Here is a 22,751-nt window from a genome sequence, read left to right as displayed (position 1 = left end):
TATGCAAATCACTAACTAATTTGAGATGTAATTTTCTATAAATTCATACAGAATACTCTAATTCCAATAATAAAAATTTTTTTCACAAAAGGGTATGACCCCATCATGCATTTTCTTTACCCAAAGGCTCCCTGTTTTTTGTAATAAAATTTTAAGATAATTGAAAAGAAAAAAAATACCTTTTTTTTCTTTATTTTTTCTTTTTATTAAGTCTAAAAGAAAGGCATTTTATTGCTTTTTGATGTGAATTACGATTGTGCCAAAAGCCACTAGCAGGCTCACTTTCGCATCATCAACGAACGAAGCACACGTTAGCGTACTAAAATCACCAACTCGAAAGCTAACAAAATTTTTATTCGAAAAATTACAGTTTCCGATATAAAAAAGGAAAAAAATTAAATCAGAATTGAAAATTACACAGAAAAAAAAAAGGACAACAAAAATTCAATAAACAAAAAAAGCTACAAGTTTTGTTGAACATAATTTTAATTTTTAATTTTAATAAAAAATTATCAAAATTAAAAAGTAGAGTTTAATTTACTCTGGAATAGTAACCAGCATCGGTCGCCAGGCTCTCCTTAATAATCTATATCGTAACGACGCGGTCACAGGCCTCAAAGAACCGGAGCCCCAACTTGAAAACCCATCTCTGGATTTCACGGTAACCGGTAATAAATTTTCCATTTCTTCTTCACAGCTTTTATTGTTATTCTCTCTTTCTCCAAGCGGCGGCGACGCTACGAAGAGTTCCTTTAATTTTCGCCTGCTTTTCTTCCCGTTGGAGTATTTCTTGCTGTCGGCGTTGGAGGAGGTTGGCGGTGGCGGAGGTGTAGGTATAGGTGTAGGTGGAGGAGGATCGAAGTTGTTGTTGTCGTCGTGGCGCCGGCAAAAACGACGACGTTCTGAGGCGGAAGAGCGGTTGAAGAGCATGCGAAGGGTTTTACGACGGCGGAGGTGCGCGACGGGGCTGGTGGTGGGACTACGACCTGGACTTCCCACAACAGCGCACTGCGTAGCCAAAAGCTTGAATTTGTGAAGAGTGGCCATCGGTTTGAATTGTGTTCTCTCTCTAGAAAGCTTGGGTATTTAGAGAGAGAAAAGAGGGCAAGATCAATTTAGAAAATAAAAAAGAGAGTGAGATCTAAAGAGTAAGAAAACAGTTAGCATTTGATTCTTTGTGTTCTTAATTAAAATAATTAAAAAAACAAGAAATTTATTTTTATTTATTTATTAAAAAAAGGGGAAGAACAGAATAGAATAGGAACAGCAAAAAAAAGTTAAAACAGAGGGGCCTTTTGGATTGGGGGGCGGAGATTATCTCTATCTGTTTAGGCCTTTCTGGTAAATTCACAATAATGTGACAAGTGGAAGAGAACCGGAGGATTTGGAATTTTAATTTAGAGTTCTGGATGGGGACCGGACTAATAGGACAAAAGTCTCGAAAAGGCCATGGTTTGGATGAAGAAGTTGTATTTATTTCACCAGCAAATGTAGAAAAATACAAAGAAAATGTTATTTTCCTAGGCTGTGAACTACCCCCAAATAATATATTCAAATGTTTCTAGATTCTAAAGTTTGGAATATTTTTTGTTGAAATTGGTACGACATTATTAGAATATGCTAAATAAATTTATTCTAAAATAATTCAGTACGAATAAATCAGACTTTGATAAAAAAATAAAAATGATATAATTTAAAATTTTTTAAATTTTATATAGATTTGATAAAAATTATAAAATATGTTATATATTTTTATATTAATATAAATTATAATAAAATAATTTTTTTATTTTATATAAATTTAATATGATATAAATACGATATAAATATATAACTTATTAAATCTAAAATATAAATTTAATAAAAAAACACAACCTTTTTGCTTTCCTACAAAGCTTTTTACAATTTTATATTTTGATTTAGAGTTTATATTTGATGACTTTGAGTTATAAATCTTATATACTATTAATCAACCACAAAGACACTTCATGAAAAAGTTAATTTTAAAATTTTAAAATATCAAAAAGTAAATACATTTAATTTTAAAAAATATATTTAAAATTCAATTTTTATAAAATGTCTTGATTTAATAATAATGTGTAGCATTTATGTATTGTTAATGCATCAAATATAAATTAAAAAAAAAAAAAACCTGATTTGCCAATCTAATCTTTAACTGTTAAATATGTGAAATTTCCAGGTCAATCAACATTAAAGATGGCTTCCAGTGCATCTGTGAATCGTAAGCTCAAAATTATAGACGATATATTAGTTTAACAACAATTTACATGTAATGTTCTATCAGAGTTTATAATGCATTAGTTCCCTATATATCAAAGTGCTAGGTAGCTGCATTCCAGAACCATATGTTTTCAAGCATTTCCTATTACTTGATCAAATGTTTATTGCATGTCCGCAAGGTATATCACCATTACAATTTCGCTGATGGAAAAGAAAATCCTGAACTGTGAATGCTGCTGGCATGCACTCTCCTCTGCAATCCCATCATGAGCAGAAGACTGATTACATCGATCTTATCTGCATCTGGAAAATAAAGCAGATGAATTAGGTTTCGATTTTCTTTTTGTCATATTCTAGCTGTTATGGTGTTCAGCCATTTTCCTAATGCAGAACTCAAATTGAAACAGTATAGATATCACTAATTACTACTAAAGTATGTGACATGGATCCCTAACATAAACATATATAGCATGATCTTGCTAGAGCTCAATCGATCAACTATATAATCATGTTGTAATTATACAATACTTTTTTATTATCTACAGTAGAATTTTTGTATAAAAAAAAAAAAGAGGAAATGCCTTCTGGTTTGAAACTAAAAGGAATTGGTGTAGTAATAATAGAGCTGCTAACCCATTTATCAGTCACTGAATCAGGAGAAAGCGGAGGAGGAATGTGCTTCAATAGTCCAACATCATCTGATCTAATATCCACCACCTCTGCTGTTTGGACTCCCAACTCTTCATTATGAATTTCTCTCAATGTCTCCAGCACTTCTTCCATTGAAGGTCTCATATCCCTCTCTTGTTGCAGACACTGAAAAGCCAGTTCTGCCACTGCCGTCACCATTCTTTTCACAGCAAAATCGTTCTCAAATCCAAGAGATGGATCAACCAATTCATGCAATGCATGATTCTGGATTCTGCTGACAGCCATGTTAGCCAAATTAATATCATGTCGGTGCCTATTGGTGTCCACAGCCTGTTTTGCTGAAATAAGCTCAATCAAGACCACTCCAAAACTATAAACATCACTTTTCTCGGTGAGCTGGTAGCATTGGTAATACTCAGGATCAACATAGCCCGGTGTGCCTTGTGGAGCAGTTGAGACATGAGTAACATCATTAGGAAACAATCGTGAGAGACCAAAATCAGCCACTTTTACGCGGAAATTCTCATCTAGAAGAATGTTGTTGGTCTTAACATCGCGATGTATAATATCTGTTGCATGGAGGTAAGCCAGTGCATTTGCTGTCTCTACAGCAATATTCAACCTAACAGGCCAAGTAAGCAAACCAGAGTTTGACAGCTTTCCATGTAAATGATCAGCCACAGTTCCATTAGGAATGTACTCATAAACAAGGAGAAGTTCTCTGCTACGTCTCGAGGTGCATCCATAGAGTGTGACAAGGTTTGGATGGCGTATGCGAGTGAGGATTGCGATTTCATTCATGTACTGATCAACACGCTTGAAATTGCTCTCGTATAGGCGCTTAACTGCAACTACACGCCCATCATTGAGTACACCTGATCAAGCAAATTGAAGGGCAGTTAAAAGAGAAGAAATAAAATACTTAATGAAATGAAAGATCTAGGATTTTTTTCCGGAGATATCTACTTATAATATATATAAAATAACAGTCAATAGATTTACCGATTTTATTGAGAAGAAAATTTTGGAATGTCTAGGAGAATTTTTTTTCTTCAATTTTTTTTTCTAATCTTTGAGGGCTACTGCCTCATTTGAATCCGCCTTTGACTTCAAAGGCCGAGTTATATAGGAAAATAAAGTTTGAGAAGTCAATTTCTTACCATAGTAAACAGTTCCAAAGCCTCCTTCTCCAAGTTCTTTAGAAGGATTGAAATTTTCAGTGGCTTCCTCAAGTTCTTCGTAGCTAAAGACATGGGCTCCAAAGTAGGTGCTCCCCTTTTCAAGGCCATATATTGAGATGGGATGTGAATGAATGGTTTGAGACAGATTACTTGTAGAAGTAGGTGGTCCATTGTTTGAGGGAGGTGTTGGAAGGTCTCTGCTCTTAATCTGGTCTGCAATTTTCTTTCTCCTTTGTTGTCTGCAGCTGAAAAATCCCATGCCCAGAAGTATACCAGCTATAACTGCACCAGCTATTGCAAGGCCTAAGGATAAAGCAAGAGATTCCTGAGCTTTCTTTCGGCAATACTAACATTTCTGGAAACGATGCAATATATTAATAATGTTACCAAATAATACCTATTGTACGGCCAACATTGGTTTTCTTTTCGCCTGCAACAGCAAAAAAATCTGGACATTTTAGTCAAAGTATGAAAGACAAGAAAAAAGACTATATGAACCTGTCAATCAAAAGATTTATGTGAAATAAATTCAGACCTCATAAATTCGCTAATGCACATATCTTTCATATCATATAGGGTTCTGAATTTTCAAAACATGTGCTTTTACATTATTTAGCTATTTAATGAACAAAATGCGAAAAGAATGGGTAAGTAAGATTCTTAATTTGACTGCAATGAAACTTTAAATTAGCAATAAGCTGTAGCCTGCAAGCAATGTGGACCAGAACAATGGCATTGATAAGTGGATCAATTCATATTGTGTTCCCGGTTAGCCATCCCAGAGAACTGAAAGTTAAAGTTGCAGATTGCAAACATGTTTCAGGAATGTTGCCTGATTGGTGACTGATGCTCTAGCTTCTGGATAGTTGAATTGTTTCAGTTTATATATTTTGGATGTATTTATTCAGACAGAGATGACCTCACATATTTTGACTATCTTGGGCTGAAATTGTTGACTTATATTTGAAATGTGATGAAAAAGAAGGCTTGGGTTTAGAAACAAGGAAAAATCCAGGTGGGTTTTATTTATTAGCCTCTATTTTGGGTTTTGGTTAGTTATTTAATGTGGGTAATGTGACATGTTTGAATAGTTTATGAAAAGGATTTGAGTGATTGAGTCCATTTTGGAGGATGAAATAAAGTTTGAGATAGATGGAAAGGTGGTTGAGCTAAAGTTTACAAGGAAAATTGTTGGAAATTTTGATGTGCTTGGGTAAGAAAATTGATTTTCAAAGAAAAGTTTATTAGTAGTATATATTTAAATAAAAAATTTTTTAATTTATATTTGATTTTCAAAGTGAATTGAGATTTTTGACTCAATAGTAAGGAAAAAAAATTATTACACTATGCCTATGTACCAAAATAATAATAATAATAATAATAATAATATTTGAAGTTATGCTCCAAGTACGCTTCACTTGACTTGCAACATTAACATAAAAATATTGTAAAAAACATAACTATCTCTATTTCGAATCCATATAATAAAAGTGCTGAGATCAAATTGTAAATTGAACACATTTTAGAAATGAAAAACAAATAAAACACATGACAAAGCAAGTGGGAAACGTAGAATTTTTTAGCTTAGCTAGTGCCACAATCAACTGACGTTATTGGGGTGACTAGAGCTAGTGCTCCTTGCGGTCAACTTGAATTGCATAAAATACACGACATGGAAGTTTCAAGCTGAGATCACAAGTAAGAATGAAATGAATGCAGATAAATATATATTTATATATATATATATATATATTGTGCTAAGCCGCCTCTACAGGTAATTTCAAAAATTTTTTGCTTTACTATATAAAGAATAGTGAATCCTTGAAGAAGGTTAAGGATTTTAACAGTATTAACTGCCAACATAGTAAGTGAAGATATTTTCGTTTGACAGTTTCCCCTGACAAACTCATTTTCCTTCATTCCAGGTTTGTTTGGAATGATTCATGATCACAATTCACAGTTCCAATAAAGGTGAAAAAAATTAAAATTTGCATACGAAACAGGCTGATTGAATTGATCACAATGTCAAACAAGGAAAAGTAGTTGGATGACTATGGGAAACATACAATTAGAGCTACAGAACGATAAATTGGAGTTAGTAGCGGGGACAAAAGAAATTTAACACCAGTCTTTGAAGGTTTTTATGTTGAATTGTAGAAAATCTTTGATTTGCAGCCTAAGGGAAACTGCTTCTCTTCTAAAACTAGTGATAACTAATGCCATCCGGAGCAGTTTCAGTCACCCTCTACGATAAACCTAAGACGATTTCGAAGAGATTTGGATATGAAAAACGATTTTACATTGGAACGTTTTGGTGATGAGGAATGCCCTTGCATATGTGCAACTACCACATGAATTTAGGTTTCTTAAGAAATGATTTGGATTAGGATGAGCAGGTTTACGATTGGAGTTACAAAGTTCACAGATGAAAAGGAACTTGTAACGGGAATAATCCGGAAACTGAAATCCTAGGACTTAAATATAGCTAAACATCCAACTACAAAAGATTTTAAAAGGCATAACAATAACGAAGATGCACCTGGGGGAGCTTGTGGGACAAATGTCGGAATAAGATCCATTTGTGCAGTAACATATAAATTCACCTGAGGTGAGGTTGTGCCCACACTGTCCACGAGAGTTTAGACATCAGTAACAGAGGGAATTGTTTGCAGACTACTGCAACTCAAAACCAACTGTAAGCGCTTCTTGCAGAGTACTTGAATTTCGATTTTCCTTCAATGATTGAACCTCTGAATTCAGGACTGGAATAATGACAATGTTATTGCCCCAATGAATTGCTTATCAAAGTGGCTAGGCCTCCAAAGGATGTTTCTATGATGTTCCTTGTCACATAATAACCTATGATATTTGTTTGGTATATTATGCCCTCAAATTGACTGGAAATCCCCCTAGTCTGAATTGATGTTAGATTTTCTAGACCTGTAAGAGGCTGACAACCATAATACAGCCTTATATCCTGGGTACCCTTGTTGTATCAAGGACAATTATTGTCGGTGTAATCAATTCTAGCTATTTCAAGGACTTGTGTACGACTACTTACATTAAGGACTCGGTAAGTCGCTGACATGACTGTAATCTCTGGAATATCTCCGTCGCAGTTGAGCCTAAAGCCAGGGTAGCCACAACTTTCTGGATGATCCAATCACCAGAAAGCGTAACCAATATTCAGAATGGTTCCGCAGGGGAATAGTGCACTGCAGCTAGAAATATTTCCATCGTTGGCAAACACAGAATTTGGAGCAGGAATCAGCACCAAGCTTATGATAATGAAGATCCAAAATTTAGAAAGCAACAAAGGGGATGCACTTTTGGAGAGAAGGAAAGGGCTGGAGAGGACTAGGTAGAGAATTAGAAGTGCTCGGATATAAAATGAGACGCTGAAGATGGATAGTTGGTTTTAATCATCATTGTCAATTTGATGGCCTTGACGAAATGGAAGGTGAAATTTTTAAAAAGGAAGCTTTATTGGCACCATTAAAAACTGTAGCCTAGTAATAATATATTCTTGAGTTGCTATTCTAGCCCTCTCAATACTCAGAAGGTGTAAACTCAATTCGAGTGTCTTAAAAAGTCGAAGAAATCAGCAATTGAAAAATATCAACTGATTTTATAATTGAATAAATTAAATATCGAAATAGACAAACTGGGTTTTTTTGGGATTAAAATTACAAGGTCAACAAGATGAGACCAATCTTCTACAGCTTTGGTCCTTGTACAGTATCACTAACATCCAGGGCATTGATTTTAATTAGGATGGAACTAATGCCACAAAGTCGCTTAGTTATAGAATTCAGGATTGCTTTGAATCATTTTGACACAGAGAGAGCAATCCTGAGAAATTATTGTCTAAAGGTTGAAGTTATTTGAGGAACAACCATTATCAGAGCCTAAAACTCTCCTATTGAAGAATGTGATTAATCTCAGAGATACAAGGGTACATAAGCAGAATCCCTACAAATCTAAGCTTAGGGTAGCGGGAGATCAAAGATCAAGGGACACATGGAACTTATGAGAAAAGTTGCAGCTTTCACGTCAGAACAGACTAGTTACTAAAAGTTTGACCAGGTCAGAATTGATCCTTAATCCTTGAGTTCAAAATATATAGAGAAAGGTTTAGGTTTAACAAATTACTTTTTACTTACTACAGTCAAACTTTAAAATTTATGTATAAGTGGAGACAAAATGTTTAATTTCACCTTTTTCCGCAATGTTTTAATATTTCTTTCAATATTTAATAATTATGCTTAAAATGATATTAAATCCGAATCATCTGTTCAATTTTACATGTATTTCTTCTCTCTTATTCAAGTTATGTTCAAATTTTCCTTTTTTTCTCAAATTAAAAAAAAATGATATAAATATAAAAGTTACTGTATAAATTTTGTTTTTTAAAAGTATTACATAATAGAAAAATTACTCGTGCCGTGTTGATAAAACTTTAAGAGTTCTTATAACGGTAAGTAGAAATTTATTTTATTTTATGTGATAATTAATTTTTTTTTTGTGATAAAAAATAAATGTAAAATATTATAATAAAAAAAATTTATATTTGATATATTATTAATAAATAAATTTTATAAATTATTAATAAATTAAATAATACGATTTTATTAATAAATAAATATATAAAAATTAATATTTTTAAAACATTTATTTATTAATAAATTAAAATTATTTTGATTTATTTTATTAGTAAAATTATATTATCTTATTCATTAATAATATATAAAATTTATATACAAAAAATGTATCAAATATAAAAAATTGAAGTACATACCTCGGCGAGGAGGGCATCCGGTTTCCTCCCAATAAGATAAATTTTTTTCGTTTAGGCAGTAGCAAATCGTTTGATTTTCAGGGCCAAAACCACATGCTCCTCCGGTTCCGATGCACTTCGGACATGCTTGGCTATCCAGCTTCCATTTTACCTCAAATCCTTTGTTTAATTCTCCTAGAAGAAATGGGTAATCGAAGAATTTTGCAAACGGAGATCGAAGAACCGGAACAGTAACATTAGCAGAACATGGCACAGAACTAATAACTTCGGCCGGTCCGACCCAAAAGTCCTTGTAACCTTTTATATTTTCCGGGCAATTTAAGTGTCCGAGAAAAGTCGTTGGTGTGAAATCGCGGCAACCATAAAGCAGAGTAACGTTGGAATAAGGAGGATCATGGACGAAGTCGAAGAGCTCATAATCAAGGGTCGAATTTGGAAATTCTGGGTTACATAAATCATTCTTGATGAAGTCCTGCCTCGCAATCCTTAGTGTTTGACGATCCCGATCGATATCCAGCACCTGATATTTCACATTAACGATTTCTATTGTAGGAGTATCATTTTCACAATACAATTGCAGACCAGGATGTCCACAACCCCATGGTATGCTATCTCCAAGAAAAGGATACCCAGTAGAGATGTTCCAACATTTGAACTTTGGATCACTACACTCCGTGTAACCGTGAGGGTAGCCTAATGACTGAGGAATCCCACGCACGACTTGGAATACGAAAATAATAAGAAGGGGAAAAAGTGATGACGGGGAACGGCGGTGGTTCATTTTCTTTTGCTGTGAAGAGAAGGGATAGAAGAATTGAAAGATTATTTGTGAACAGTGTGTGTTAGTTTGAGGAGATCATACTTTGCGTCAGATGAAGTGTGGGAATTTGATACCAAGTTTTCAATGGAAGTGTAGAGGAAGGAAACAAAGACTTGATAACTTGAAAAGCATTTAGTTGACTTGAAAGACTTTAGATAGCGGCATTTTTTCCAGGGGCATTGATTTAATTCCGAGGGAAACGTGTGAGTGATGTCAAAACAAAACAAAGCTGCATGAAATTGCAGTTCGCAAATTGGACAGTCTTACAGTCTACGGAGAAAAAAAGGAAGACCATTTAACGCGCTTTGCTTTCCAAGTGCTTGCAGTGAAGTTTCCTTTTGACTTTGTATATGAAAGTTGGAAAGATATTTGTTCAATTACACCGTGCATACAACGGTATGGTCCTACTGGACTGGGCAAATTGGAAAAGGAGGTAAACCAGTCGTTAATCATGCCAAGTGAAGCCTGGGAGCAGTTGTTGAATCATCCAAGCATATTTTACTCTTTCAAACTCCAACACTATTCAATTTTATTTGACAAAAAAAATCAGTAGCCTGAATATGAATCCCAAATTACTTAAATTCACCGAAACTCCAACCACAAAAAATAAATCAAACTTAAATTAAATATAATTTAATTTTTTTTTAAATAATTTAATAAATATAATAAATAACAGAATCTAATTGTTTATTTATATTTATTAACTTTAAATTATCTTTTTATTTTTGTTGAGGATTTTTTAACTTATTAATTTTAAATTATCTTTTAATTTTGTTGATGATTTTTTAATGCACAGTAACAAATTTAAATAATTCAAAATATCAAACTCGAATATCTTAAATTTGAAACATTCCAATTTTTCTCAACTCAAATTGTTCAATTTGAAGTCACTTCATCCAAATCTAACCTGATCAACCCATTTAACACACTTACTTTTCACACAACAAATTGAGTTTCAATATAAATAAATTTTAAGAGATAAATGTTGAATTTACTTTTGTATGGGTCAATTATAATGAATTTTTCCGTGTATCTTCTATTTCAATAAAATTTGTTATTCTAATTATAATTTTGTTGAATATTTTTAACATAATTGATGAAAATTTGTAATCTGCATTATAGAATATTTCATAAAATACGTTTAATTTCATTATATTTTATCCTCAAAAACTCATAAAATTGAAGATACAATGATAAAATTTATCATTTGCATCAATAGTATATTGTGTAAAATATTTTAATTTCGCTATTTTGTTAAAAAATTAATAAAATTGAACGTACAATAATAAATTTAATAAAATTAAAATACAGTGATAAAATTCTATATATCAAGTTATAATATAGTGACAAATTTAACCTTAGTCTCATCTTTTTAAAGTACACAAGTATTTTGTCAACACGCGATTAAGGATTTTTTTATTTAAATATATATTTTTAAAATACTTATACTAAAATATTTATATATAAGTAATTATTTACTTCATTTATATGAAAGAATGATTTAGGATATTTAAGTGATAAAAATAATTTTTTAATATTTTAATAGTAAATAGCTTTGAGTGAGTGAGCTGGGCCTGACCCCTCCATAGGTATCTGACATACTCATCAATGTAATTGATATAATTATTATTTTTGTCTTCTTCTATCAGTGATTAAGAGGCTTTAAAAAAATATACGAACGTGAGTTTTAATTTTAAATTTTTTGCACGGATATTTATCTTTTTTTTAATTAAAAAAATTATTAGTTTTTAAAAAATATTTATATTCGTAAGTATAATTATTAGAATTTGAATAATATAATGAATCATTTGAGGTATGGAATTACTTGATCAATGATAAAATTGTTGGATTAATCAAATCAATTGAATCAATAAAAATATTTTAAAAATATAAATATATTTAAAATTAATTAGTTATGTGATAAATAATAAAATTTTATAGTATATAATTTCATACTTATAAATTAAAATATATAACATAATTTAATAACTGTGAAAAAATATATATTTTAAAAATATTATAACAAGTTTAATTTACAAAAATAAAATTCAAATTCAAACTCTTAAGCCAAACTCTCAAAATACTAGTCAAATAATTAAATTATATTGATTTAATGAAATAAATTAAAGTAAATACCTTAAAGAACTAAAAAATACAAAAAGAAAAAAAAGAAAATTCTAAGCACATGAAAATATAAATTAAAAAATTATACATTCAAAATGATGATATTTAATGTAAACCAATCAAGCTTCAAATTGGTGGATAAACTTTTAATTTTAACCAATCAAAGCCTTTATCTTTAGTTTGATATGAGTGTGATACATAAAAATTAAAAAAAAAAAAAAAAGAAAAAGGACTATACCTTATAAATTTATTCTTTAATGTACAAAAAGTACAGAGGATGGCGAAAGCATTTTATTTAGATTTTAACGTTTTAATGTCCATTTTACTTTTAAAATGTTATTTTAATTAAATAACATAACAACTCATAAGTTTAATTATAAAATCTAAATTAATCATAATTTTTTAAGATCATTTTATCGGCAAATTTGAAACCCATCTAATGCATTTATTTATTATATTGATCCATTGGTTCAATACAGTTTAAAAATGAATTAATTACAAGTTTAGTTTAATAAGAGAATCGGACTGGTCTGGGTGTCAAGTTGAAAGTTCAACTGATCCGATCAACGGTTAAATTCGATTTACCATAACGATGCTCCTAAGCTTAATGTATATTAACATTCGTGGTAAATCAAAAGTATATTTCATGTTTCAAATTCTTTCAATAATAGAAGTGTAATCATGAAATAAATTAAAAACAATTTTAAAAATAGTTATCTTACTATATAATTTTGATTCAACTATTAATAAAAAAAAACCATAATTTATATTACCTTTCTCATATTTATATTTATTTAAATGTATAAGCATATTATATATGTAGCGTAGTTAGATTAAATGTAATTTATTTTTTAATTAAAATACTCATAATTCCAAAACTTATTAAATTAAAGAGTAAGATGCAGCTGGGTCAAGTGGCTCAGTGGCTAACTAGGCCTGTGGGCTAAACCCAATTTCCAAGTTCTAGACACGGGCCTAACCCGATTCAGGTCAAGTTCTGAACAAAATATGTTAAGCTCAAATTTGGTCTACACAACATAAATACTGATATTAAATTTAATTCTAATAAAAAAAGTTAAATTATGAAGTGCAAAAAATAGTAGGAAAGTGAAAAGTATAACATAAAAATATTTTAATATTTTAGTAATAAATTTAAATTAAATAGATAGTCAGAACTTTGAACAAAATTTTTAAAAGTAATTGATTGAAAATTACTATCATATAACGAAAAAAAAAAAAAGAAAAAAAAAAGAAAAAACGAAGCATATTATTTTTTAAAAATTTATATATGATTTTTATTTAGCCAAATTCATCGTTCGGATCAATATTTCTTTTAATTATTGAATCTCTATTTAATTGATTATTAATAATACAGAAAATTTTTTCAATGGCTAGAATCCATTACTTGAACAAAATTAAATTTTGTAAAATCATATTGAACATTGGACGATACATTTTGTCCCTTACTAAAAAGCCAATCCCGATTTATCAACTGAAATATATAAAATATTGTTATCAAAATTGAATTGTACATCCAAAATAAATATTATTACCAAAACGGAAATTTGACATGTCCCCCCACTTCCAAGCCGGTGAGCAAACAAAACACCTATCAAAGAGTATCAAAAGTCACCATAAAACACCTTTCAAGAGTATCAATAGTCACATAAATACTAAAAAATCTGAGATTCCTAATGAAATATTAAACAAAACAACTTTGCCCCTAAATCATTGTCACCTACTGCCACTAAATCACCGCCTCTTAAGGTCAAACTGGTGCTCCTTGTTATCATTTTTTCCGGTGTCGTGTTATTAAAAATTTTTCACTTCATTTGTTCCCATGTCAGATTATTTAAAGTTTTTCACGTCATTTTTTCCCGTGTCATGTTATTAAAAATTTTTTTAATATCATTTTTTCCCGTGTCATGTTATTAAAATTATAATGTTAAATTACATCACGTTAATATTTTTTCATAAATTTTTTTTCAATGTTTTGTTTTAAATTGCCTCCAATAAATTTACCAAATTGGACACATGCAATGCAGCTTTGATCTCTGCATTGTTTCAAAATAAATAACATTTATAGCCAGACATCTACATACTGAACTTGTTTTAAACAAAAAAATGAATGTAGACAAATAGGTACTTAGCACCAGCTATTTCATGTATATCCCAATTCACATGAAATGAAACAAAGAAAGACAAAAGAGAGCAAAGACAGGGACCGCTAAACCCAGGTTCCCGTGAGTTTTTAACAAACATATCTGTCATTTTATTAACAACAAAGCATGTTACCCCGGAATTATGCAGAGGAAAGTGTCAATAGCTATTGTCATTCACAATGCCATGTAGTTTTCTTTCCAAAACTTCTGAACATATCTGCCCCATCATGTGGTAGAATGACATCAGATCAGACAATTGATCCACTGACATTTTCCCCATCATATTTCTTGCTAATCTTTCCCTTTCTTCATTTAACTTCAATTTTTCAATGTAATGACTCCCATTTCTCACTGTTGCTCCCATCTGCTTCAGCCTATTCTCTTGTTGCACACTAAGAGCTGTGTTTGACTGCAAGCAGATAACACAGTTGATCAATGAATTGACTTTATCATATTATATCTATATTCTGCCTGAACTATCATGAAAAGTTACCACAAATGATCTCGAAACTATCTTGAAAAAGGTTAATATAAAAATTGGCTCCTAAATTATAATATAAATTGTAATAAAATAATTAATGTGATATTTAAATTTTTAAAAATCTTTAAACTATTATTAATTAATGTATTACTCACCTTTAATAACATCCTTAATTAGATAATATATTCATAATTTAAATAGAGATTTTTAAAATTTAGTATTGAATATTTTAATATACATTAAATATTTCAATTTAGTTTAGAGTCATCCGTGACATGAAGAATTGGTATTCTGAAATGTTTTGCTAATCAGTTCTCAGTTTTATTGTGTCACCTCAAGAAATTCTGCTCCAGCTTGAAGTTCAGATTCTTTAGAAGTATGCATCCCACCTCCAGCAGTGTACAAATTCTTTGCAAGTGAGAAGCTTCGAACTATAATTTTTCTTTTGTTCTCCATTTCTTGATTAAGCTTCAAAGGCTTTGGCACAGATGTTGAGCTATTAAGTTTCTTCTGATAAGCAATTACTGCCTTCACAAATTCCTGCAGAAATTCCACCAAAATGCCAGAATCAAAAACCTGTTCAAAAAATTACCAAATCGACGATATGTTGTAAAAAGAAAAGGAATGTAATAAACCTGATAAGCAGATGGGCATCCTGGATAATCAAATTCTTCAGAATCAGGCCGCCTCATTCTCTCTGGATGAAATTGAAGTCCCATGATGAACTTACCCTCTTCAGGATTATAAGCATCTGGATCATAGAACCCTTCAATCAAACCATCAGGTGCAAAAGCCATTGGTACAAATCGTTGTGCCAATCTCTTAACACCTTGATGGTGATAACTATTAACCAAAATCTCCATTTTGCGTTCCTCCAAAGAATCCTTAAACCAGCATTGCAAAGGGGTATTCTCCACCACTTTCACCAAATGCCTGTGCCCATCATAATTATCATAATCCATGTGCACTACTCTCTGATTCTCTGGCAACTTTCTTGACAGTTCTTTTCCAATATCTTGATAAAGGGTACCTCCACAAGCAACATTCAAAACCTGTGAACCCCTGCATATTCCCAGATAAGGAATGTTCCTTTCCAGGCAAAGCTTTGCTAGCCTTAACTCGATTGAATCTTTCTCTTTATCAATGGCTGTATCACTTGCATGCAATCTCCTGATTTCTTCTAATTCTTCTAATGAAAGGCCACATGTTTCAGCTTCATATAAAGATGGATCAATATCTTCCCCTTCACAAAGAAGAACACCATGAATTGGCTCGAAACTATCTAATAACATATGAACCCCATTAACTCTTGGCACAATCACCGGAACTGCACCATAGCCGACTATAAGATCAAGATGATATTCACCTGAAAAATTCAACAACCAAAATTCCATTACAAAAAAAAAAAAAAAAATTAAATATTCGAAAACAATTAGATTAGTATTCCAAGATACACAAAATACCTACCAACAAAATCTACAAACTTATTCTTGCGAACGCTACGTCTAGATACGATGAGAACACGGGGTAGGATCACGGAAAGATCATTGTTGAAAGCCATAAAAAAGATTGAAAACAAGAGAGAATTGGAGAAGTTTAATCAAAGGGTGATTGTGTTAGTTGTCGTTTGGGTTTTGAAAGGTATTTATAGAAGAGAAGAAAGATGCAAAAGAGGAGAGGATTAGGGGCTTTGGATGAATCTAAAGGTAGGTCATTCTGGAAAAATAGAGAGAGAAAATTAGACAGCTAAGCAGAGTCCAGGCGCCGCGTGCTACCCAAATTTTAGTTTATTTGACACGACCTTTTTGTTTACTTGAAAATTCTAAAATTGCTTTTTTTTTTTTTTTTTAATTTGATATTGATGGTTAGAGGATAAAATTTTATTTAAAATGTCCTCCTATTAATTGATTGTGCAATTATTGAAACTAAAATCACATTATTTTTCATTAGGATAAATAGTTTGTTTTTTTTTTAAATACCAGAATCTTATGGCATTGACGGTAAATTGTTTTACCATTCACGACGTTAGTTTAATTGATAAAAAATAAATTTATTTTTTATCAGTCGAGATTTATAATTATAAAAATATTTAAAAAAAATAAAATTTTGAATGTATTAAAAACTTAAAAACCACTTAACCACATTATATATAAAAAAAGTGAATTACTTTAATTTAAAAAAGTTTGATAAACACATTGAACAGAATATTAGATTACATATGCGCATATTCGTTTTTTTTTTAACCCATCTTTAGAACATCACTGATTAAGTTGAAGATTTCATGAATTCAACTATAAACAATTGAAAACTGAAGTGTGAAAAAAACATACAATTAGCATTTGAAATTTATCTCATATGATTAATAAAATCATTTCAATATATTTTTCAAGTCTCATTAAAAATTTTTTTTTTTTTATTTTTAGGCTACGAATTTTTTTTTTTAAATACAATGAGGTACTATTTCACTTTTTATTACTTAAAAAATTAGAGAGAAAATCTATTTGAAGTGTTAAATTTAATGACTCAAATGATAAGCATAAAATGAAATTGTGGAGGGATTGTAAATTGGGGATGTAAACTTTCCTCTTGTACATATTAAATTTAATTAAACGAATGTATTATAATCCATTGCTCAGAAATTGAGAAACCCTTATTGTTATATTTGACAATTCAAGATATCCTTAAGTTAATTCGCTTATAGAATTATCTAATTATCACCAATTTAATACAAAATTCTCTAAAAGAAGAGACAAATCTATCACTTAAATCGAATATTAAATTCACTTGATAATAGCACCGAAACAAATTTGGAATGTTTGATATTATCCTATGAATAAGAAATGTATATAGCTGTCTTTGTAGACCTCAATTGACTAAACAAATAGCATATAACCATATTTGTAGTAAGAATAATAGGTTTCAAAGCACAATTTGGTTTGGTTTAATTTAGAAAATAAAAATAAAACAAAACGTGGGGATGTGAATATATAAAACCCAAAAATTAATTTAAAAAAAATGAGAAATGAATGTTAATAAGAAAGTGGGGGAGGTTGAAACGTGGTTAAGGCTTATCTAGAGTGGGCAACATCTTGGACAGGTCAAAGCTGAGGTGGGAACATGTAAGTAATTGGCGGATTGGATTATCATCTGATGTGGAGAGGGATGCGGCTATCTAGCCTGGTCGGTGCACGTTTTTATCCACCTTTACCGTAGTTTTGTAGGAAGCACCCTTCAAATAAAATTGTTCATTTGCTACTTAATTAAATTTTTATATTTTGAGATATAAATACAACAAACAACAAATTATAAGAAATATTTTAGGAGTAATTAAATTTGCATGATTTATTAATACGAATTTTAATTTAATTGGTTTACATAATAATTTTGAAGAAATTGTATTTAACAATTTTAAATTTTAATATTTATAACTATTTTATATTTTCAAATTAAAATCTTATTTATAAAATAAATTACATAATTTGTAAACGTTGAAAAAGAAAATTAAAAAGGAATTGCTTTACATTCATTAATTGACACATATGTAAAATTGCTTAAAGTAAATTAATTAGTAGACACATAAGCTAAGAAGTTGATTCTTAAAGTAAATTGCTTTAAATTTATGGTAAAATTTTAATTAGATCAAAATGGAAATTTATATTTTTTTTACAATAATTTTAATATTAACATTACATTAATTTTTTAAAATTTAGAATTTTAATTTAATTGATTTTCGTATCATAAATCTTGATTTGTGTTATATGGCATTTCCACTATAAAAAAATACAATCCCGCGAAGGATTGTTAATGAAACTACCATCCAGATTCTTCTGATCATATTTCCTAGCATCATTCAAATGTTCATTGCTATACCTTTCTATGCTTTTCTATACTCAATGAACGAGGTAGTAATAGATCCAATTATTACTGTCAAAGCTATTGAACATTAATAGTATCGAACTTACGAGTATTCAGACAATAACAATTCCAATGAATTCAGACAAAAACAATTCCGATGAACAATCACTTACTTTTGGCAGCTATAGGATTCTAGAAGATGATTTAGAATTGGGACAATAAAGTGGCAATACCAGCCAAAACTCATTCTGCTGATTGCACCTCATAGTTGGGCTGCACCTGCTCGTTTGGTCCGAGCTTTTAATGCATTCCAATTTCACCCTTTAACTCTATTGACTTGATCTTTGACCCAATGATTTTGTATTGACTTTTCTTACCTAGATTTTTAATCTATGTATACTAAATGGTGGATTTTTTTTCCTTTCATTTTTGCTTTCTTCCATTTTTTAAATTTTATTTTTCTTCTTCTTCCTCTCGCCACGCCTCACTCTCTCTCAACTATAACGCTTCATTTGGTTTTAAACGAAGCTCCAGTGTGGTGCAGTCGAGGATTTTTTTTTTTTTTTGTCTAATTCTAATAAAATATTAAAAATTTAAATGATTGTTGAAATTTTATTGGAAGTATTTTTTTTACCCTTTTGCTTATTGTTTATTATAAAAAAAAAAAAAAAACCTAGTAGCTGATAAATAGAAGCATTTAAAAAGCATTTTGTGATAGGCTAAGACCTGTGCTAGATTCGTTAGTGTAGAACTTGAAGTGAGACTTTGGTAAAGGCTAGGAGGAAGTGGCATATGCATCACGTTAAATTGGAAAATAATTTATAATCCTCTCAGAGAGAGATAGACAAGGAAAAGAAAAGGGAGAGAATGAGAGATATGAAGACAGGAACATGGGTACTGACCTGGGTTTCTTGGTAAGATTTTGGTGTGGATTGAATTTGGAAGGCTAGTTTAAATTGTGCCGGCTTCAGTTTGCTATTTTTGACTAATGACATTCGAGTTTAGCTTTTGGGTTAGTTTACGCATTGAAAAATATATAAAATTGCTGAGTTTGTTTTTCAGAGTTCAAGGATTGAAAAACATGTTTTATTTGAATATAATGTTTTTATTTTACACTAAATTGGTATTTAATATAATACCATAAAAATATTGAAAAAAATGTGAAAACAGCGGTGGCCCAATCCAAAACTTTCCACATGGCCACAAAAAAGGTCACATGGCATTTTAAATTTAGAATAATTTCAATCAGCACAGGTCAATGCTACATTGGTTTGATCAATTCCTATCAATTAAGTCAATATCATATTACTAGATTAACATCTAAGTCAAAAGACTTAATGAAAGAAATTAGACACCGTTAACGATTAAATCGAAATTTCAAATTCAAAAAACTAGAGGTGGTGTTAATATTAAACTTATTATAAAGAAATTAAATCCACATTTTAATTTAAGTATAGATACTGATAGCACAATTTGACATAAATTTATCATGTTGTTAGATATGATAAAATTTAAATTTAATTTCGGTCATCAATTAATGTACAAAAATGATTAATAATAAAATTTTGTATTTATTAGTGAACATATGGAATCAAGTTAGACAATTCACATATTAGAAACATATATCATGGATATTTCTTACTTAATAAACGTTTTGACTCTTGTATATTTATATATAATAGATTATGGATGCTTTTGTTGAAAGAAATGAGTGTAAAATCAAGGTTTCAAGTTCTTTTTCTACTGTCTTAAGTTGCTTGGCCTAGTGGCCAAGACAACCTTAAAAGAAAACATCAAGGCTGGAGTTCAAACCCCAATCTTCCCTCCTCCCCCTTATGTAGGGCTTTGTCCCCTTGAATGACAAAAAAAAAAAGTTCTTTCTCTATTTGTTGAAGTAGTCCTTTCGCAACGTAGAAGAATATAGCACCAATGAAGAGTTGCACCAAATAATTATAAGTAATTGGTTCACATGTTTGAAAAACACTTTCTTTTTTATTTATTTCATCCTTACCAAACTTGGGATGCAAAAAGAAAAATTGAAATATTTTATGAGATACAATGTAGCCAACATTGTAACTCACTTTACATTAATGAAGTCCAAACCACTAAACACCTTTATAGAATAGAAATACTAGGTTTAGGCTTGTATTTTATGCAACAAATAAAGTCTAAATGACTTGTTGGAAATGAAAGGGAGAAGAAATTAGATAATTTAAGAGAATGTTTGATGTATTTACCAATGTATTCTAGCTTTCTCTATTATTCAATGGTCAGTTTCCTTAATTTGTGTTAATTCATTCAACCAATGTGTTAGTTCACAAAGAATACACTTTTTTGAACAATTATAGTTGCCATTTGGAACCTTTAACTAGTGGAAGATTGTTCTTGAATAATAATTCTTAGCAAGATAAATCAAATTGTTTTAGCATGAATCATGACTTTTCATGCTATGGCATTCGAATCTCTTATCATGCCATTATGAATTTTCTCAATTAGAAGCACAACATTTGAATGCCATTCACAAGGTATTCAAATGCCTTAGTGAAAATTTAAAACAATAAGCAAGTGTTCGAATGCCACGATTAAGGCATTCTGATCACATGCCCTAGTGATTTTATGAAACAATGAACTGGCATTCAACTACCTAAGAGTAGGCATTTGAAAACCTTAGCTATGCTTCATACAAATAACTTTTTCATGCATTCAAAACTTATTCCAAGCTTGATTAATCTTTGGTTTCTCAAAATATTGATTAAATCTTATTCTTAATCAATTTCCTTTCACTATTTTGAAAATAATTCTAACATTCCTTTACTATTTTCAAAATAGAATTAGTCATAGTACTTCAAAAAAATCTTTTCAATAAAAGAAGGAATCAATCTTGATTTAAAACCCCCATTTTAGTGAAATGGTGTTCTTAAAATAACATGAATTAAATAGTAGAACTTAAATCTTTGAACCACCAATTCAATGTGACTAGTCATGTATCACCCACACATAAGCTTTCACTTTTCAATAAGAGTCATTCAACAATACTCGACATGATTTCACTGGTCTTGTATCTTTTGTGAGTGTTTTTGAACCAAGCCTTTAGCTCTTAAAAACTGCACCAGTTTCATTCATATAGGTAAACTCCATCAGAAATGCCATCGTATAAGGTATTCTAACATTTTATTTACTTGTTATGGGTCCATTAAGAGTTAAAGCTCAACCTCCCCCTTTTTGTCTATACGATTCCAAGTACTTATCAACCTTGGGATGGGATATAAAGTTTAAGCACTTGTAGCCACATTCAAATGATGTATTTAGACTCATTAAAACTCAAGACTTAATGTTTAATTAAGCATTAAGTTAAGGTTTCATCATGTGTGCTTTTAGTCAATGGGATTGAGTCCTATCCCTTGGGAAGTTTTAGATACCAAATCTTTTAAAATGAATCTACCAAGTTCTCACTTGACAAAATCTATGGTGATTAGCTCGTTTTAAATTAATTCTTTAACATAACTATGTCTCACACCAATTTGTCTTGATTTCCCATTATAAATTTGGGTATATGTTTTAGACAAATTAACTTCACTATCACATTGGATAGATATAGGTGACATTGGTTTAGGCCATAAAGGAAATTCATATAGCAAGTTTTTTTAACCATTTCACTTCCTTACAAGCCGATGCTAAAGCTACAAATTCCAAAGCTATAGTATAATCCATAATACAAGTTTATTTCTTAGAACCCTAAAAAACTGCACCTCTACCAAACATGAATATTCATACATTTGTGCATGAATGATCTTCTATGTTAGTAATTCAACTTGCATTTGTATATCCTTTTAAAATTAAAGGTTCATCTTTAAAATCAATGCCATAATCCACTATTTTGTTTAGATATTTCAATATCTTGGATATGGCATTACTATGTAAGTGACTTGGGTTACTTGTATACCTACTAAGCTTGCCAAACACAAAAGTTATGTCGGGTCTTGTGCATATCATTGCATACATCAAATATCATATTTCTTTTACATAATCTAATTGTGCAACTAGCATACCTTTATTTGATATAAGTTTTAAATTATGATCATATATGTTATAACTTTTGCATAATCAAAATGATCAAATCTTTTAAAAATCTTTTCAATATAATGTGGTTAGGATAAGATTAACTCATTATTTTCTTTTAAAATCCTTATGCCCAAAATCACATTCGCCACACCCAAATCTTTCATGGAAAAATTCTTTAGCAAAAAACTTTTAGTACTTTCAACTTGTTTTAAATCTGTACTAAAAATTAATGTCATCCACATAAAAACAAATGATGACATCTTTCATCTTTGTTATGTTCAAAGTTAATATTGACACACTTATCTGATTCAATGATCCTGTAGTCATTAGCTAGTACAACTTCATCAAACTTTTTGCTTAGAAGCTTGTTTAAGTT

At 30.5% G+C, this 22,751-nt stretch overlaps 3 protein-coding genes and 1 pseudogene across 6 annotated transcripts; all 4 read right to left on the bottom strand.

Annotated features, from left to right (window-relative positions):
- Positions 1–320: 320 nt before the first annotated feature.
- On the bottom strand, positions 321–1,549 carry LOC111313610 (uncharacterized). Its single transcript, XM_022914285.2, has one exon. The coding sequence runs from the start codon at positions 1,045–1,047 to the stop codon at positions 538–540; it is 510 nt and encodes a 169-aa protein (XP_022770020.2). The 5' UTR covers positions 1,048–1,549; the 3' UTR covers positions 321–537.
- Positions 1,550–2,243: 694 nt separating this feature from the next.
- LOC111314667 (LEAF RUST 10 DISEASE-RESISTANCE LOCUS RECEPTOR-LIKE PROTEIN KINASE-like 1.4) lies at positions 2,244–10,000 on the bottom strand. 2 transcript variants are annotated; one of them, XM_022916257.2, is made up of 5 exons: positions 8,872–10,000; positions 4,471–4,503; positions 4,053–4,376; positions 2,875–3,767; positions 2,244–2,544 (listed from the first exon to the last, which is right to left on the bottom strand). In XM_022916257.2, the coding sequence occupies exons 1-5, from the start codon at positions 9,650–9,652 to the stop codon at positions 2,524–2,526; spliced, it is 2,052 nt and encodes a 683-aa protein (XP_022771992.2). In that variant the 5' UTR covers positions 9,653–10,000; the 3' UTR covers positions 2,244–2,523. The 2 variants fall into 2 exon arrangements, with proteins under 2 accessions (XP_022771992.2, XP_089608311.1); XM_089752185.1 differs by having other exon boundaries at positions 4,471–4,521; positions 8,872–9,837.
- On the bottom strand, positions 5,766–7,491 carry LOC149512233 (LEAF RUST 10 DISEASE-RESISTANCE LOCUS RECEPTOR-LIKE PROTEIN KINASE-like 2.7; annotated as a pseudogene).
- Positions 10,001–13,216: 3,216 nt separating the features above from the next.
- On the bottom strand, positions 13,217–16,166 carry LOC111313609 (putative glutamine amidotransferase GAT1_2.1). 3 transcript variants are annotated; one of them, XM_089752186.1, is made up of 5 exons: positions 15,926–16,086; positions 15,094–15,824; positions 14,792–14,998; positions 14,111–14,386; positions 13,217–13,424 (listed from the first exon to the last, which is right to left on the bottom strand). In XM_089752186.1, exons 1-4 carry the CDS (start codon positions 16,017–16,019, stop codon positions 14,135–14,137), a joined length of 1,284 nt encoding a protein of 427 aa, XP_089608312.1. In that variant the 5' UTR covers positions 16,020–16,086; the 3' UTR covers positions 13,217–13,424; positions 14,111–14,134. The 3 variants fall into 3 exon arrangements, with proteins under 3 accessions (XP_089608312.1, XP_022770019.1, XP_022770018.1); XM_022914284.2 differs by lacking the exon at positions 14,111–14,386 and having other exon boundaries at positions 15,926–16,091; XM_022914283.2 differs by lacking the exon at positions 13,217–13,424 and having other exon boundaries at positions 13,947–14,386; positions 15,926–16,166.
- Between the last annotated feature and the right edge of the window lie 6,585 nt (positions 16,167–22,751).

This window comes from Durio zibethinus, chromosome 23, assembly GCF_047325235.1.
Source record: "Durio zibethinus cultivar Kanyao isolate XHJ-2024 chromosome 23, ASM4732523v1, whole genome shotgun sequence".
In the NCBI taxonomy this organism is placed as follows: domain Eukaryota; kingdom Viridiplantae; phylum Streptophyta; class Magnoliopsida; order Malvales; family Malvaceae; genus Durio; species Durio zibethinus.
The sequence above is the reverse complement of the archived record's forward strand: the minus strand, read 5'-3'. Positions and strand labels throughout refer to the sequence as shown.